The sequence below is a fragment of the Schistocerca gregaria genome, chromosome X, assembly GCF_023897955.1.
Source record: "Schistocerca gregaria isolate iqSchGreg1 chromosome X, iqSchGreg1.2, whole genome shotgun sequence".
NCBI classification, from domain to species: Eukaryota; Metazoa; Arthropoda; class Insecta; order Orthoptera; family Acrididae; genus Schistocerca; species Schistocerca gregaria.
The window spans coordinates 200,724,363-200,744,581 of record NC_064931.1 but is presented as its reverse complement, the minus strand read 5'-3'; the positions used below and the strand labels follow the sequence as shown (position 1 = coordinate 200,744,581).

General features: G+C 44.9%; 1 protein-coding gene across 1 annotated transcript in view; it reads right to left on the bottom strand.

Moving 5' to 3' along the window:
• The window catches only part of LOC126298453 (organic cation transporter protein), a 685,520-nt gene extending 672,998 nt beyond the window's left edge, over positions 1-12,522 (bottom strand). Inside the window, exon 1 of the mRNA XM_049989783.1 lies at positions 12,446-12,522. Within this exon, the coding sequence (XP_049845740.1) occupies positions 12,446-12,488 (43 nt within the window). The 5' untranslated portion in view covers positions 12,489-12,522. The remainder of the gene's footprint in view (positions 1-12,445) is intronic.
• Positions 12,523-20,219: the final 7,697 nt, after the last annotated feature.

Genomic DNA, 20,219 nt, shown 5'->3' with positions numbered 1-20,219 from the left:
TCACCTACTTTACTAACAACTGGGCCTATCCCTACAAAGTGTTTACACCCAGCTGTTTGTATGACGTCACCGATACCAGTTGTGGTCCTTTGATACTGCAGTCATGGGATACTACGTGTTTTCGTTTTGTGAAGTGCTCAGTTTTCCATTTCTGAACATTTAAGTAAGTTGCTAATACTTGCACCTTTTTGAAATCTTCTCAAGATCTGACAGAATGCTTATAAGCTCTGTCGACAGTACTTTATATATAACTGCACCATCTGCGAAAAGTCTAAGGATAAGGTCATTAATACACAACATGAAGAGAAATGGTCCCAAAACCCATCCTTAAGACACACCCAAAGCACTTCTACATCTGTCTGTCACTCCCCATCCAAATCAATTTGCTGCGTCCTCTCTACCAAAAGAGCCTCAGTCCCGTCACAAATTTCACTAGATACCGCGTAAGATCTTAGCTGAGCAAATAACTTTTCGGAAATCAAGAAATACTGAAGCTACCTGACTACCTTGGTCTATGGTTTTCAGGATGTCTACATCTACATGGATACTCTGCAAATCACATCTAAGTGCCTCGCAGAGGGTTCATCGAATCACCTTCACAATTCTCTATTGTTCCAATCTCGTATAGCGCTCGGAAACAACAATCACCTATGTCTTTCCGTGCGAGCTCTGATTTCTGTTATTTGATAATGGTGTTAGTTTCTCTCTATGTAGGTCGGCTTCAACAAAATATTTTCGCATTCAGAGGAGAAAATTGGTGATTGGAATTTCGTGAGAAGATTCCCCCGCAACAAAAAACGCCTTTGTTTTAATGACGTCCATCCCAAATCCTATATCGTTTCAATGTCACTCTCTCCCCTATTTCGCGGTAATACAAAGCGTGCTGCCTTCTTCGAACTTTTTCTATGCACTCCTTCAACCCTATCTGGTAAAGATCCTACACGGCGCATCAATATTCTAAAAGAGGACGGACAAGCGTAGTGTAGGAAGTCTCCTTAGTAGATCTGTCCTGTCAATAAAACGCAGTCTTTGGTTCGACTTCCCCACTACATTTTCTGTGTATTCCTTCCAATTTCAATTGTTCGTAATAGGAATACCTAGGTATTTAGTTTAATTTATGGCCTGTAGATTTGACTGATGTATCGTGTAACCGAAGATTAACGGACTCCTTTTACCACTCATGTGGATAACCTCACACTTTTCGTTATTTGGGGTCAATTGACACTTTTTCCACCATACAGATGTCTTTTCTAAATCGTTTTGCATCTGTTTTGATCTTCCTATGCCTTTACTAGTCGATAAACGACAGCGTCATCTGCAGACAACCTAAGACGGTCTCTCACATTGTCTCCCAAATCGTTTATATAGATAAGGAACAGCAAAGGCAAGCAACACTACCTTGGGGAACGCCATATATCGCTTCTGATTTACTCGATGATTTTACGTCAATTACTACGAACTGTGACATCTCTGACAGGAAATCACAAATGCAGTTACATAACTGAGACGATATTCTATAAGCACGCATTTTCACTACGAGCCGCTTGTGTGGTACAGTGACAAAAACCTTCAAGAAATCCAGAAATACGGAATCAGTTCGAAATCTCTCGTCAATAGCACTCAACACTTCGTGCAAGCAAAGAGGTGGTTGCGTTTCACAAGAATGTTTCGTAAGTCCGTGTTGACTGTGTGTCAACAGACCGTTTTCTTCGAGGTAAATCATAATGTTTGAACACAATATATGTTCTAAAATCCTGCTGCATATCGACGTTAATGATATGGGCCTGCAGTTTAATGGATTACTCCTATTACTTTTCTTGAATGTTGGTGTGACCTTTGCAACTTTCCAGTCTTTGGGCTAGGAACTCAAAAAATGGTTCAAATGTCTCTGAGCACTATGGGACTTAACATCTGAGGTCATCAGTCCCCTAGACTTAAAACTACTTAAACCTAACTAACCTAAGGACATCACACACATCCATGCCAGAGGCAGGATTCGAACCTGCGACCGTAGCGGTCGCGCGGTTCCAGACTGTAGTGCCTAGAATCGCTCGGCCACCCCGACCGGCGGTTAGGAACTTCCGTCGAGCGAACGGTGATATATGACTGTTAAGTATGGAGCTGTTGCATCAGCGTAGTCTGAAAGGAACCTAATTAGTATACAATATGGACCGGAAGACTTGCTTTTATTAAGTGATTTAAGTTACTTCACTACTCCAAGGATATCTATTTCTACGTTACTCACGATTCAGCTGTTCTTGATTCGAATTCTGGAATATTTACTTCGCCTACTTTGGTGGAGGAATTTGTTTCCGCAACAGTGCTCTGATCCTTTTTGTTTACCAACGAGGTTCAGCTCCATCGTCTGTTAATTTATTCGGTAGGAATTAAAGCCACATCTGGTCTACACTTACATTGTTAATTTTTAAGGAGTGTAGATTATCTGTCAGGAAGGCGTCAAGCGAATTTTTATCTGCTTTTTTGAATGGGTATATTTTTCGTTTATTTTTGGAGGATTTGAGGGTTACAATATTCAGTCTCACTACGACAGACCTGTGTTCACTAAACTCTGTATCCGTTTTGATGCTCGTTATTAGCTCCGGATTATTTGTTGCTAAGAGGTCAAGTGTGTTTTCACAATCGTTTACTATTCCCGTAGGCTCATGAACTAACTGCTCGAAATAATTTTCAGAGAATGTGTTTAGGACAATTTCGGATGATGTTTTATGCATACCTCCGGAATTAAACATGTATTTTCGCCAACATAGCGAGGGTAAATTAAAGTCTCCACCAACTACAATTGTATGAATCGGGTACGTGTTTGAAATTAAAGACAAGTTTTCTTTGACCCTTTCAGCAATTGTATCATCTGAATTTGGAAGTCAGTAAAAGGATCCAATTATTATTTTATACCAGTTACCAAGAAAGACATCTGCCCATACTACTCACAGGAGCTATCTACCTCAATTTCGCGACAAGATAAACTACTTCTAACAGCAACAAACACGCCACCAACCTTGTTTAGCGTATCCTTTCGGAACAATGTTAGGCTTTTCGAAAAATTTTCGACTGGACATATCTTCAGCTAGAGCCAGCTTTCAGTACTTTTAACGATTGGAGCATCAGTGCTTTCTATTAGAGCTTGGAGCTCTAGTACTTTCCCAACACAGCTACGACAATTTACAACTGTTATACCGATGGTTCCTGTATACCTATGTTCTTCCTGTGTTCGGCCTGCACCCTTTATGACTGAAGCCCTTTTTGAGTTTTCCCGCAGCTGGAAGCAGTTAATTCCATGAATTATCTGTGAGTACGCATTAGGAGTGATTTAAAATGGAATGATCATATAAAGTTGATCGTCGGTAAAGCAGATGCCAGACTGAGATTCATTGCAAGAATCCTAAGGAAATGCAATCCGAAAACAAAGGAAGTAGGTTACAGTACGCTTGTTCGCCCACTGCTTGAATACTGCTCAACAGTGTGGGATCCGTACCAGATAGGGTTGATAAGAGAGATAGAGAAGATCCAACGGAGAGCAGCGCGCTTCGTTACAGTATCATTTAGTAATCGCGAAAGCGTTACGGAGATGATAGATAAACTCCAGTGGAAGACTCTGCAGGAGAGACGCTCAGTAGCTCGGTACGGGCTTTTGTTAAAGTTTCGAGAACATACCTTCCCTCCTACGTATATCTCGCGAAGAGACCATGAGGATAAAATCAGAGAGATTAGAGGCCACACAGAAGCATACCGACAATCCTTCTTTCCACGAACAATACGTGACTGGAATAGAAGGGAGAACCGATAGAGGTACTCAAGGTACCCTCCGCCACACACCGTCAGGTGTATGGATGTAGATGCAGATGTAGAATACTTCACTCGTTTTCTTTTATTACAGAGGGCAGCCAGTCCTCCGACACTGCTTCGGCCATGTGGTCACGGTCCCTGACCACTCAAATTTCCAACTTACTGCACCCTTTACTGCAGCGTCCCTCGTCCATTAGCCTCCTACTCGCAAATTATTGATTCCCGTAGGAGGTCGGACCATATGTGTGCATGCGTACAGAAGCAAGCGTCAAGAAGCCGTCGCGCTCTTACAGAAATGTACATATTTGAGAGATGTCTGTTCTGTTGGAAATGTCCGACAAAATAAGTACCACTGACACTCATACCTTAACAAAGTCGCCACTGTGACTACGACGCTACCCAGAAGACAGTGTATACAAGCCATACAGATGCGCAAAAGGGGTCCCGCCTGCTGGACGGACAGAGGAGCACGAGACGAAATGTAATGTGTGAACACTACTTTTCTACAACCAATTACTTAGACAATTAATCAACAGAGCGATAACGAAAAGTCTGTACTGTATGTGTAGCTGAAGGACAGGGACACAGTAGCATTTACTTCTCCCAGACCTAGTTTGCCACGACAAATATTGCCACTGCAGAAGGACACGACCTTTGAAGATCGTTATAGAAATGATATTACATGTACCAGCAAGTCAGGGTTACTTATTTATGAATCTAACGGTGTATCGAGCGAAGAAACGATGTACCACTCTTCCATGTGTGAGGCCAGATCTGAAATGAAAGATAATTTCTTCTTTATCTATACCGCATAGCTCAGCTGCTTATCTTACGGGACAGCATAGTCTTATCGTGTTTCTTATTTTGTTAGATGACGTTCTACGTTTGAAAGGAGTTTTAAATAGATCACTGTGATTGTAATCATTGGTACTTTGAGAATGAGATCACCTAGTGTTACAAAATGAGCCAACCACTTTTGTTTCTATTTTTAGTCGATGATCAGCTTTGCCAAAGCCCTCTAGAGAGACTAAACCCTTTTCCTTTTACCTTTCAGTTTACGTAAGACCACATAAAATGTAGCCGAATTCTCTTGAGGAACTACCAGATTACATAGGCACTGGGCCTCATATCCGCTTACCTTCGCCCGTCGTCACCGTACGATGCATTCATACCGAAGGTTTAGTGTTTGGTTATCATTCAGACTGCTCTGAAGTTTGTTGTTTTTAGCATAAATTACTCCAGATGCATATAGAGGTGCAAGGCCACAGTCGATCCCATCCTTTATCTCCTAAAATCTAAAACACTATTCTTGGCGATTTCGCTGTTTGCGGAGCATGGAACTTCTCACTGGCCGTGCTCTCCCATCCACAGATCGTTACCGCAGAACAAAAATGATCCGCGTGTTATATGATTCGCTGACCAATCGTCATTGTCCATTATCCTTAGATCAAGGAGAATGCCGATAAAATTGGAGAAAAATATTATGTTAACAATAGCTGTGTTTATTTTGTACATGTGCTCGTGGTCTCACGAATGTGGGTCATTCTCGTGATAGTCGCTAGTGACAGATGGTGGCACAGAAGCACACACAGACGGTGTTATGTTTCGTAACTTGATGCACTCCAGTTGTAATTCGAAAAAATACAGCTGAAAGTTCTATACATCAATACGATCCTTTCTAAACGTCTGTTGTCTTGATTGTAGAAATAACTATGAAGATAACTGCCCACTGCTTTACCGAGTTAGCAGTTATGTATTTTGTAGGTAAAATATTGATTTACTCTTCTACATTTTGCTTAACAAAATGGCTCAAATGGCTCTAAGCACTTAACGTCTGAGGCCATCAGTCCGCTAGACTTAGAATTACTTAAACCTAACTAACGTAAGGACATCACATACATCCATGCCCGAAGCAGGATTCGAATCTGCGACCGTAGCAGCAGCGCGGTTCCGGACTGAAGCGCCTAGAACCGCTCGGCCACAACGGCCGGCTTTGCTTAACAAGATGATGTGTTGCAGTCGATATGAAACTGTGCACAACGTTTCGTTTATTCTGTGGAAGAGATCACATCGAAATTTCATAACTAAACTGCTTTCTGGACCATTCTATCAGACAGTTCTACATAAAGGCAGTGTTATAGCAGTTTACTATTCTTGTGGTCCTGTTTGTTTGGTTTCCAATGACTGAAATCGTAATGGGCATGCGCATTTCTTCTGGTAATAGGTGGTCATCTACTTTTGTCTCCACGTAGACATTATCCAAACACTGCTGATTCGCCCTCGTCAAGCTGACGAAAGAAAAACAGCTCTCACGGCTATAGTGCCTGGTGCTGGTGCGATATTATGCAGTGTTAATGATTTAGAAATGTGTGTTGACAATGTTTATTCTTAGTTATCGGTTCATTACCCCAGTATCCGCTAACAGAAGCATAATTTGTGAAATTCAGTGTTTAAGAAAACCATTTTCTTTTTATCTTCTATGTCCCGCGAATGTTATTAGCGAGTACAAAGAGTTGGGTTCGCTAAGAGTAGATGTACGATACAACAAAAGCTCCCAGTGTGCTTGGAGACAAGACAGCGATAATGTATGGGACCGCTGCTTTCAGCAGCTGAGAAACATTACTGGTTCCGTCGTCCAGGTCTGCGGATGACGATGAAATAATCAGCTCGCGTGGAAACCTGAAAAGGTACCATCATAAACGTTGGCTATGATACCTGCTCGGACCATTAGCACATGTCCGCAGTGGTTCAAATGGTTCAAATGGCTCTGAACACCATGGGACTTAACAGCTGAGGTCATCAGTCCCCTAGAACTTAGGACCACTTAAACCTAACCAACCTAAGGACATCACACACATCCATGCCCGTGGCAGGATGCGAACCTGCGACCGTAGAGGTCGCGCGGTTCCAGACTGAAGCGCCTAGAACCGCTCGGCCACAACGGCAGGCTCCGCAGTAGTCATTACATTCTAATTTAATTTGTGAATCGTACTTGTTCCCTGTTTTCTCCATACCAACTGGTGTCCAGAATCGGTCGTTGCACTGAATCGGGATTCACGTAAGTACATCTTCCTGACTCATGATGTTCAGTATCTCGATGCAAACTCACAGCGGTGGCTGGCAGTCACTGTAAAGCGCCGCACCGGCTTCCGAGCATGGTAAACTCATAGTGAAGTAGTTCTAGTATAAAGAAGCCTAACTAGAGAGGTCTGAAGAAGCTTGTGAAGTTGCGGTTTTGATCCTGTTCATTTGGCTGGCTGTGTACTGATTCTCAAATCCTCTACTACAACTGTCACGAACTCTGTGATACTAACAACATAGCTGCTTCTCTGGTAACACCAACATCTTCCCTTCCTTTAATTCTATTCTTTCTATTTAACTTCCCGTTACCTGTAAAGCCAACGAAGACGGCACGTCAAATGATTTCCGACTATGGTCACATAAAAAAGACGCCATATATCTTGCGAAAATTTGCTTAGAAACTTCTAATGATCCGATTTCATTTCTTAATCTAAGGATGTCAGAACATTTCGGTACAAGTTTTTTGTCCCCAGCCTGCTTTGGCGATTCGTATGTATGTTTATGATATGGCGAGAACCCAAAATTTCTTCAAATGAACCATTTCTTTTCTTTTCATCAGCGTGGCATTTAAACACAGCATCAGACGGCGGTGTACATTTCTTGTGTAAATACTAACGGCTGACGTAAGAGTCGCTTCACACTGTCCACCTTAGGAAATATCACATATTTTCAAGAACATTGACTGAATGAGTTTAATATTTCCAGAGAAAATGCCTGAATGGGAAGTTAGCACTAGCGATGAAATGAAACAGAAATTACCTGCAATTGTAGTAACAACTACGGCCTACCTATAAGTTAGTTTTTTGCGATGTTAAGCATCGAATTTTTTTTTACCATAAAACAGGTTGTGAAAATTATGTAAGGGCCGTTCAATGTACATGATAAAATATTTTATGCAGTCTGCAGCATCCCGCAGCACAATATCAAATGGTCTGATGAGAAGATATTCTCTCTCGGTGACACAATCGTGTTTTCGATGTACTGTCTGTAAGTGTGGTAATATTTGTGTCTTCATAACAATGTCATACTCAAATTTAGAGGCGAAAGGAAATTTTTGGTCTGCTCTTTCCGTCATTCAAACTGGTACGTATAACTTCAGTTCCCACAGTCTAAATTATATGGCTGTTACCGCCTACCCGCTAAAGGCCTGTGGAATTGCAAACCGACTCTTATTGATAGTGTGTCGTTGTGTGCTAATTAGGTTCTCCATATATCTCGTAAAGGAGGACTGAGTTCAAACACAGATTACTGCCGACATTCTCTTGTGGCCTAGATGTTCAATGAAACGCTCTCTCTCTCTCTCTCTCTCTCTCTCTCTAACCTTCACCTTCTAATACTGATTTGTATAGCTTCAGAGGTATGCGATGTGTGTGTGATACTGTGTTTTATTTACGCAAGGTTGTGCCTTCCGAATGTAGTATCGTTATTACACAGCTCATGTCGAGGCTTTCACACAATCTACAGTACATACAGTGGCAGGCCAGATTTTCACACTGCTGCTACCGTGCTACTGAGTCGTGCTACGTATCTCCCGACTGTTTCTCATCTATGCTTTAGAAAGAGGTGCTGATATGGGTGCCTTCACAGCTTCAGATTTTCATCACATAACTAAGTTAGGTGAAACAATTACTATCATAAAAGTTTCTAGATATGATAGAATCTGGAGGAAATATGTTTGTTGGAAAACATATCCCAGACTGGCAGCCTCTGGTAGCGATAAAATTGATGGATCTATAACAATAATAATGAAACCTAGAGTTAATGCTCTTTTACGAAAATGAACTCAGAAGAAAAATCTCATTATTATGCATATAACGTACATCTTTTGGCATATTGATAAGCAGAATAGCTACCATACCGTCCTATTTCACGACTTTCCTTAGTATTGTCCCATTTTTTCTAGAAATATGTTACTAAAATTGGAATCATCACAGTTCTAAACAACGTAAGCTGGAGACTGTTAGAGATAATAGGCTTCTTCGACGAGGGCATTTGATTGTACATTCGCTAGGAGATTCGAACAAATATTTGACAGATTGAATCAAACGGCTCTGAGCACTATGCGACTTAACCTCTGAGGTCATCAGTCGCCTAGAACTCAGAATTAATTAAACCTAACTAACCTAAGGACATCACACACATCCATGCCCGAGGCAGGATTCGAACCTGCGACCATAGCGGTCGCTCGAATCCAGATTGTAGCGCCTAGAACCGCACGGCCACTCCGGCCGGCAGATAAATCAGCCTGCCCAAAAACAATTTAGCCACTGAATCCCGAAGACAGAGTCGGAGAGCCAATGTGAACTTTGAAACCTCACCTTGTGTGACAGCGACAGCAAAATGGACGGGAAGGAAAGAGAAACCGTAAGCACCAGGATGCTTTCTGGGATGGCAACGTACGAAATGCACTCGCTCACCAGCGCTTGAAAATTGATTGCCTAGTCGTTGCCGTTTGAATACTTTTCTAACAAAATAAACGCTAATACCTAACAAATGTTGAGGATAGAACTGAAGGTCTAAAAGTAATTACTTTAACACACGTTTTCCATAAAATGATAAGGCAGAAAATTTACTATTTTGATTGAATTCACGAATTCCATAACGCAGGTAAAGACTCGTTCCCATCTTAACTTCTTCCCGTCCATCGTATGATGAAATAGCAGGTTGGTAAATTCCAATTTCGAGGTACCAGAACGGACATTGTGCTTGTATGCAAAACATTTTCCAGTTAATCGAAAGCTAGCTTCAATAACTAGAGGGGATAAACTGCAGTATCAGTGCGCTACGACTTCTCGGCTTCCGTGGAAGAGAAGTGAAAGTGTCTGGCGTAAGGATTTCATCAGCCGCTGTACCATGGACAGCGGCCGCCTGTTTCGTGTCCGGTAGGTAACTGTTACGTCCGGGACCTGGAAACTTCCCCAAAAACACTCTTCCGCGCTCTTCTGGAGTGCTGGAGTGTTTACAGCAGCCAGAAACGCTTTTCCAAACATGACTGGAAAGGTTATCCCGTAGTCCAGACGATATGAATGGAGTACTTTATAGTTAGGAACGTGTTCCTTGGAACATATTTATGGATAACGTTAAGATGCGAAACGTTTCTTGTGTTTCACTGACTACATCCAAATAAATGTATAACTTGAAGAGTCACAAATGTATACTTCGTTTATAACCAGCCTCTAATAAATTATGCGAAATCTATCGGTTGGTTTGGAGCCGATTTTCAGTATGCATATGACACTGCATTCCGCGTCTATAAATTTGGAAAGAAGAGAGACTACAATTTAATACCCAGCCGGCAACGAGATCATTAGAGACGGAGCACGCGGTCGGATTACTAAAGGACGGGAAAGAAAATCCGCTGTCCTTTTCAAAGGGACCATCTCAACATTTGACTTCATCTATTTAGGGAAACTATGTAAACGTTAAATCAAGAGAAGTGGACGGAGATTTGAAGAACTATCGTACCACTGTGCCATGTAAATCTATAAATTTAAGGTTGTGGGAACGTGAGTGTCTAGGTTGTAACTGCCACGGTTCTTTACTTGACCTACTTGATTGAAAAACCACTCAAGCTGCAGCCATACATTTAGCAAATAGAGGAATCTCATTAAGTTTTGGCGGGGAAAGTATGAATGTGTTTTACTTTCGACGGCGGATTCAAAAACAACGTTCGACTCAAAAGTGTATGAAGTGACTTTTACGGCGTTCTGAGTACTAAGAGCAGTTATCATTCTCTTGAGGGCGGGCGCCACAGGCTCTATAAATCTGAAGAAAGACGTCATTCCACCAGGCTGGATTTTTATTGTACTTCGTTCAGCACTATTAGTTTCGGGCTGGGCACAACCCATTTTTAAAAAAAATGGTTCAAATGGATCTGAGCACTATGGAACTTAACATCTGAGGTCATCAGCCCCCTAGAACTTAGAACTACTTAAACCTAACTAACCTAAGGACATCACACACATCCATGCCCGAGGCAGGATTCGAACCTGCGACCGTAGCGGTCGCGCGGTTCCAGACTGAAGCGCCTAGAAATGCTAGGCCACAACGGCCGGCCAACTCATCTTAAAGTGCATCTAAAAACAGAACAACACATCATAATGGAAAGAAAGTTACAACTTTACCGGAAACTGGCGCTTTCAACTGATTATGAATCAAAATACACTACAGAAATTTCTCCGGAACTAATGTCACATAACTTCTTCGTTTATTTATTTATTTCTTTTAAATTCATTCACCATATGTATAATTATTGGAGGAATAAGGTCAATGCAATTTCATTATACATTGGTAAACATTCGTGCAGGAATCTTTTATGGGCATCGGTAGATAAATGAAAAAAAAACGGTTGTTGTAGTTTTTATGAACGTAGTAGTCATACTATAACAGATGAGGATACATCTTCTTCATACCTGTATATTCACATCTGTTACAGATAATTATTTTGTGAAAGCACTTCATCCACTGTAGTTGTATGGCTTTTATCTTACAACTTTTGTTTCATTATTGTGTTTTGCTATGTTTTTAAATGCACTTGAAACTAGTAGCACTGAATAAAGTACAATGTTAAAATAGAGCTCGGTGGAATGGTATCTTTCTTCAGAATAAGAGCAGTGGCAGCGAAATGGCGTGTGCTGCCTAACAATGGGACGCAGGTTGAATTTTCGTTGCAGCTAGACGCGTTCGCCTGCGCCTAGGCGGAGGCTGTACAGCGTGACACAGGCCCGGCGACGCCGCCCGCCTCTGCCAGCGCGTGTTATGACAGTCTGCCTAGCATTTCTTCGCTCTCGTTTCATACCGCACTCGCTCTTTCACCGGACACAGTTCTACATAACGCTCCTCCTATACTGAACTGTCCGACTTAAAAATAAATCTCAGAGAAAAATTTTCCTCGATTAACCGCAAAATAAAACTGGTTCAACATAAACGCACTTTCAAACACTATTATTTGGCGAAAAAAAAACAGCAAAATAAATGCGTGTAGAATATTGTAGATGGATGTTCGTCATTGATTACCACGGGCGAAGCAATTAATGATGACGCGTGAGCTAAAACTAAGAAGTTCCATTTTTTCCTGCAGGGACTGACTGTCAACAATGTATTTACTCGCACTTGCGACGCTTTTGGGAATAGATGACGGAGAGATTGAATGATACGCACACAGACGAGCCACTGTTCCGTCGGAGTGGTGTTTCATTACAGATGCACTCGTAGCGAATGGTGTGGGTGCTCGTCACGTGCGAATAAAAAGCAGTACCAAAGGTACGCATTCTTCTCGTTGCTCCATTTCCTACATAAAAAAAAAATCAATAATGAAGTGGCCTCGTTCCGCGGGACAATCCGTGGAGCGTTGCATGACCAAGGCAATTGTTTCATGCAAGGCATCACAGAGCTAAGAAACTGTCTAAAACGTGGCCGCTTTCTTTTTGGCGATTTACGAAAAAAAAAATTTACATCTGGGGAAGCGTGTGCTGAGGACTGGTGTGTGAGCCGCGGCAGCCTAGGTGAGAGTAGGGGTGAGGGAGGGTTGAGGTGGACCGAGCAACAAGTGGCGACTCACCCAGGTGCGCCATGAGCTGCTCCAGGTCATTGTCGACGTCCATGTGTAGGTTCTGTGCCGCGAGCTGCTGGCGAACTGACGGCCGACGGCGCGGAGCAGCGGCCACGACCGGCCGCAGAGCTGCGCACTGCGCACGCGCGCTACGCCCCCTCCACGCGACGGCGTCTCTGCCACTACTCTGCCGTCAGTAACCGCCGCTCTTTGCTACCGACGGTACGCACCCGGCGTTGTCTTCATTACTCACTCTGCGTGCACAATACACCATCTCGCACCCCGCGTACGGAGGCTGGACGAAGCAGTGTACACACGTACTGGTGCGTAGGGCGACACCCACATCTAAAGGTGCGGCGTTAATGGCAGCACGAGCCTCGCGGTGGTACCCGTCTACCTGCTCAATGGCACTCGTTTACGCAACTGAATGCAACCCTTACCGACGTCTTTAGACGCGCAACGGCAAAGACACAAAAGGGCTGCGCGACCTGACTAAAGAGGAGCGCACGGCGACTGCCATAAACCGATTTACCGGGCACTTCGCTCAGTAGGAGAGGGGTCAAAATAAGGCCACACGTGTTTCGGCTTAAGCGTAGATACTCGACTGTTCCTGAGAACACGACAGTCACAATTTTAGTGGCACTTTAGTGCCTTTCAGCGAGCAAAGTGTTAAACTGAAATCGTGGCACCGTGGGTAGTCTCGTGGCTTCGTATTTGCGTGCCAGATGTTCGAACCCCGCATGTTATTTCTTTTTTTTTTCATTTTTCTACCGATGCCCATAAAATATTCCTGTTTCCCAGTGTATACTGAAAAAGCGTTGTCCTTATTCCTCTACTAATTATATTTCGGGTTCGATTCCCAGCGGGGTCAGGGATTTTCTCTGCCTCGTGATGACTGGGTGTTGTGTGATGTCCTTAGGTTAGTTAGGTTTAAGTAGTTCTAAGTTCTAGGGGACTGATGACCATAGATGTTAAGTCCCATAGTGCTCATAAGGGACCCCCCCCCCCCCCCAATCGCAGCCCCCCTCAGATTTAGTTATAAGTTGGCACAATGGATAGACCTTGAAAAACTGAACACAGATCAATCGAGAAAACAGGAAGAAGTTGTGTGAAACTATGATAAAATAAGCAAAATATACAAACTGAGGCCTCTCCACTGTGCCAACGTATAACTAAATCTGAGGGCGGTGCGATGGGGAGGTTTCCTTGTCAGAACCATCTGAACCATTTTGAATTATATTTATGGTGAATGAATTAGAAGAATAAATAAATAAATGAAAAAGAACAAAACTACAAGACCGAACTGGTACAAACAGACGGAAAAAGTCCTGAGAGACTTAGGGTCTCCAAATCTACATGGTAGAAATGAAATCAGAAAAATCACAAACGCACGGGGTTTTGAGGAAGAAGAGAGAAAAAGTAACCGACATACGTGGTCTACGCAACGAAAGCTAGCCCATTCGTTGTTTATGAAGGAATACTGGGCGAAAAGGAAGGCCAACAAATGTTGATTACGCCTAGTCCTAAGTGATACATCCGCGAAGAAGAAGAAGAAGAAGAAAAAGTTATGTGAAATTAGTTATGGAGAAATTCCTGTAGTGTATCTTCATTCATAATCAATTGAAAGCTCCAGTTTCCGGTAAAGTTAGCGGCGGAAATGAAATGAAATGTCGTGTGGCTAGGGCCTCCCGTCGGGTAGACCGTTCGCCTGGTGCAGGTCTTTCGAGTTGATGCCACTTCAGCGACCTGCGGTTCGTTGAGGATGAAATGATGATGATAAGGACAACACAACACCCAGCCCCTGAGCGGAGAAAATCTCCGACCCAGTTGGGAATCGAACCCGGGCCCTTAGGATCGACAGTCTGTCAGGCTGACCACTTTTTTATTTTTTACAGCGCCTTAGACCGCTCAGCATTAAACCGCTTTTTTTTTGCAAAATGGTGTAACAATAACAAACATAAACTGCTTCTATATATAAGACGATGACTTTATAAAATAAAATTTTTCTGGGAAATGTAAATAAGTGGACATTTTATTTATTTTTTTTACATAATAGTGAAAAAAATCCTGCTTCTTTCAGGACAAAACAATAATGGTCTACGTTCTTCTTTCAGGCTCGTACCTCGCTAATCCGGTCATACCTCGCGTTGGTGTCGGGTACGTCTTCACGTGTGTTTGTGGATCTTCTCCACTGTCCTGGTCCTTTCTTGTTCTGATACTTATAGACAATAATTACATTCTCCTACCCGGGACACCCCAACTGGGTGGGGGATCAAGTAAGGCACTCCCTAAAAAATTTGCGTAATATGTTCGATATCTCGGATGTCTCATAAGCTGTGAATGATGTTCCTGTAGTAAGGCCCAAAAGTCAAGCACATTCTTACTGCCGTCTCGGAAAAGATAACGCACAGTCAAACCTCGAATCCAAGTCACAGCGTTAGTCTTTGTTCGGGGATAATATGTCCTGTCTGGGAGAAGTAGTGTGCGTGGTTCTATTGTTTGCGGCCCCACCCGAAGGAGGAAGGCGATCATTTTTTTTGAACAAACACCATGCGTCCGCCGAAGGACCGCATATCAGGCGATGTTCCTCTGAGTCTATAACAATGCACTGCGGACACAGCGGCTCGTCCGCCATATGAATTGTATGCAACCTGGAACGAGTCACGTATTTCCCACTTACCACCTGATACCACAGTGTGCGCGTTCCCGTATCAAGGTGTGGATGGTGCACTGTACGCCATACCACTGACCACGTAACTGTTGGTTGGCGGCGCTCTACGGCATTATTCGGCCGTCGTCGAGTCAAGATGTGATATATACCATGTGCCGTTGCCGTCCTGGTAGTCGGTAGTTCCATATGTACATAACTGTGTTCCACAAAAAAGGTTCGTATATGGGCAAGCGATGGTGAGATGTGAGCCACCGCTACCGGAGCCAAACGAGAAGGTGGAGCGAGTTCTTCTATCAAGAAGCCCGTCAGACTTGTCTGGTGTCGTGTCCACATCTTTATCATTGTGGTTACATAAATAGCCACTGCTCGGTCGCGTACGTGGACTAGTCCATGACCTCCACGACTACGAGGAAGGGTGAGGGTTTCATATCCTACCTTAAAAAGCAGACCTGTGCTCACAAAATATCCTAGTGCCGCCAGGATTCGACGGGCCAACACCACCGGCATAGGAAGAACTTGTGCCAGGTGGGGGATGCGAGAGGCTAGATAAGCATTGGCAAAGGTGACCCGTTGAATCATATGCAGTGCCCTTAACCTGTGACTTCGGACACTCGCACGAATTGTTTACAGAAGATGTCTGTAACTCAGTGCTGCCGTGCGTCGAACGTCTGTACTGAAGATAATTCCTAGGCATTTCATCTTGTTGATCGGCTGTAATGGTGCTACACTACCTGTCGGGAGTCCTCTCCCGATGTTCATCGCTCCCGACTTTGCCATGTTCAGGCGACTTCCCGTAGCCATACAATACAAATTAATCCAATGCAAAGTCGCTCTTGCCTCGTCGCCTGACCGTGCTAAAAACACTAGGTCATCTGCATATGTTCGGCATATAAACTTGTTGTGCCTTATCGTCATTCCTTGGAGTCGATTCCGGAGCCCGCAGAGCAGCGGCTCGACAGCGATGGCATACAATATCGTTGACAGCGGGCACCCTTGTCTGACCGATCGTGAGATGGTGATGGGCCCCACCAAGCGTCCATTGATGAGCACTTTGGATGCGGCTCCGTGGAGTAGTCTCATGACGACGGTGACAAAACTTTCCGGAAACTTCATTTTCGTCATCACGTCCGTGAGATAAGCATGACTCAGCCTGTCAAATGCGCGATCGGAGTCTATAGATACCAATACACCCCGGAGACGACATGTTGATGCCAGTGCGATAACATCGTAGTAGTCGCTGAGTGCCGTTTGTATATTGCTGTCTCCTCCTAGCTGGGTTTGGTCGAGTGAAATCACTTGGCGTATTACGCGTTGAAAGCGTGCTGCAAGTATCCTGGCGTAGATCTTGTAGTCGCAATTAAGAAGGGTCAGTGGCCGGTAGGCCTGTATCCCTGTGCCGCCAGATGGTTTGTGAATGGGGATGATCATTCCTTCCACGAAGGAGGGTGGAAGAGGCACGTTGGGAGACATCAATTCGCAGTACATGGCAGTCCATCGTGGAATCATGAGATCTTTATATGTACGATAGAACTCTAACGGAAACCCGTCGGGCCCCGGCGATTTGTGCGACGCTCCCTTATCAATCGCTTCCATTACGTCGTCAACTGTGATTTCACCTGTTAACTCCAGGTTGGCCGACTCGTCGAGACACGCGGAGAGCGTTCGTCGACCTCATGAAAAGTTGCATGATGGTGTTCCGCTTCTTCATAGAGATGACCGTAGTGTTCCACGAAAGCGTTGACAATATCTTTTTGGGTTGTCATGCGGCGACCATCTGGCAGTACGACCGACTGTATTAAGGTTCTGCGGCTACGTTGTTTTTCTCTGATAACGTGATACATCGACGGTGATTCTCCACGGACTCGTTCAAAGGCCCTTGCACGGATTGCGACACCCTCCAGACGGCGGCGCGTTATGGAAATGATTTGGGCCTGTGCTCGTTTTATACCGGCACGATGCTCCTGTGAAGGTGCTTGTACAGAAAGTTCGCGGAGCATCGTGAAATAAAATTCCGTCGTGTGTCGCCTCCACATCATCTGCTCTCTTCCGTATACAATTAACGCTCGGCGCAGTGCAGGCTTAACGCATTCCAGTCACCACTGCAACGTCGTCGGATATGTCGGGAGGCGTCGGTCACACACGTGCCAAGTTTCTTCGACTATGCGTCTGCACTCAGGTTCCCTGAGGTGTGCTGTATTCAGTTTCCAAACACTGTGACTCCTCCACACTTGTCGACGACTCAGAGAGACCGTGCATATATATGCTATGTAATCTGAAAAGGCGACAGGCCACAATTCCGCATCGAGGATCGAAGGTTCGAGACGACGTGTTACGTAAATGCGACTGAGACGACTTGCAGTGTGACTCGTGACGTAGGTGTATCCATGTCTGTCGCTATATATCTTCTCCCATGTATCAATGAGATTCATGTCCTGTATGAGCTGCCGCAGCTCCGGGCATGAAGTATAACGTGGGTGTTGATCTTTTGGTGCGAGCACGCAGTTGAAGTCGCCTCCAAATAAGACATGTTCATACCGACCTAAGAATAGTGTTGCAATCTCCTCTGCGTAAAATCGGGATCGGTCGCGCCGTCTGTCGGACCCCGACGGTGCGTAAATGTTAACGACCCGTACTCCCAGCACTGTGAGCGCCAGTCCTCGCGCTGACGGCAGGTACACCACGTCCTCGGCTACTGTGCCGCTACGTAGAAGTATCGCTGTTCCGCTGCCGCCGTCGGTAGTAGGTGTAATGTACGTATCGTACTCATAGAGGTCGGGGAAGCTCTCAACACATACTTCCTGAAGCAGAACGATGTCGACGTCTGATGCATGCAATATGTCTCGTAATAATTGCAATTTGACAGTCGTTTTGATCGTATTAATATTAATAGAGGCTGTTCGATATGCCAGCCGCTGTTCCTCAGTGCGTAAAGCGCCCACGAACGCTTATGTTAATTTGTGTGCTGCTGCCCAGTGACATGCTGTTTGTACGTCAGTCTGCATCTTCTGCGCGGTTAACATCCCGTGGACGCAGCACTCGCCATTGCGGGTGCGTCGTCGGTGTGTGGGTCAGTATCGGATTCGTCGGCCCAGTTCCTGTGCTGGGGGTCCAGCTCCCGTTGTGTCTCTCCGGCCGGGCTGACCGAAGGCGGTAGCGTTGCTGCGGTGGGTGGAGGGTCTCCTTCCGTCGTCTTTCCGTCCGGTGTGTCTGGATTCAACCCCTGTCTAGCATGATTCGCGTCGTACTGCTGTGTGGAGATAAGAACCTCCCGTTGCGCATCCGGATGCACTGTATCGACGTTACACCCAAGTCCGTCTGACGTGGACTGCAGTAAGCAGGTATCCGACGGCGCTAGCCGTCGTTTCTTGTGGCGCTTCGGCGACCGTTGTTTGCGCGTGTGCGCCTCCGTATCCGAGTGCGGCAGTGACTCCCGGTGCTCAGGGACGAAAGCAGCTGTCGGGACAACCGCAGGATCAACTTCCATACCTCCTACCGGTCCTTTCCGCTCGGTTAAGGGCGTCGTCGGCGCCGGAGCGGCAGAGGTGTGCGTCGTTTCGTCACTGGAGGCGGTCTGTGCTGCAGTCGGTTGCCGTAAACTGTCAGGATTCTGTAGCTGGTCATTCTTCGGGATGGTATCCGTTCGAAATGCGTCCGCATACGTTAGTGGCAACGGCGTCAACGTGGACGGAGGCACGGGTTCGCCGTTTGGAACTTGCACTATCCTCCGCTGCATACATTCGTAACGTACGTGGCCCTCTTTCCCGCAGCCTGAGCATGTTTTGGGTTGTCCATCGTAGATGAATATAGCTCTGGACCCGCCGATGAACAAGTACGAGGGTACATGTTGTGTCAGTCCTATTCTGATTTGACGCACCCCATTGAGAACGGGGTAAGTCGTGACGTTGGACCATTTTTCCTCAACGTGGCTAAGCACTCTTCCATATGGGCGTAAGGCGTCAACGACCAAGTCAGACGGAACCTCGAATCCGTATGTTTCGTAAGCCCAGTCCTGTATGATCAATAGTTACTTCTCCAACATGTGCATCAGAGTGACGAAATTTGAGTCCATGTTTAGTATCTCGGATGATTCTGTCACAAACTGCATCGTTAAACAGCTTGACGTAAACGACACTGCTCACTATGGAGAGGTGGATTCCGATAAGTTCGTTGTAGTCAAGTTTAACTTCGTCTCGTAGGAACCTTTCTATTTCGTAGGCTTTTGGTCTCTAATATTCATTCGAAAAACTAATCTTGAGAGTCGACTTTCGGTATGCATGTGCCATTCTATATCGAGTCGTCTAAAAGCACGAGTACGCTGAAGAGGTAAACAACTGCGCGAGCGCGAACTTCTCCGGCAGGGACGTAAACAGACGTCCGTGCCGTAGCACCGCCGAAGGCAGACTATCCACCCAGCTACCGGGGGCGCACTAATTACTGCCAACGCGTGAAATCTTCAGCGATGTTAACGACGTGTCTTCTCGAGTGAGATTCGTACGAAGAAATGTCACTGTGCCAAACCTGGCTTCGTGCAGTGACCGTGGAGTTCGGAATTTCGACGTTTCGTATGTTTCTACGATTAGTATCATCCAAGAAATGCACCAAACTTCCTGAAGAACAAACATAAGAAAAAACTATAACAGTTAATAGAAGAATTGACATAATAATGAAATATAAGAATATGACAATTTAAAAAGACTGTAAAGCTTGCAAATACGACACACACATACACTCCTGGAAATTGAAATAAGAACACCGTGAATTCATTGTCCCAGGAAGGGGAAACTTTATTGACACATTCCTGGGGTCAGATACATCACATGATCACACTGACAGAACCACAGGCACATAGACACAGGCAACAGAGCATGCACAATGTCGGCACTAGTACAGTGTATATCCATCTTTCGCAGCAATGCAGGCTGCTATTCTCCCATGGAGACGATCGTAGAGATGCTGGATGTAGTCCTGTGGAACGGCTTGCCATGCCATTTCCACCTGGCGCCTCAGTTGGACCAGCGTTCGTGCTGGACGTGCAGACCGCGTGAGACGACGCTTCATCCACTCCCAAACATGCTCAATGGGGGACATATCCGGAGATCTTGCTGGCCAGGG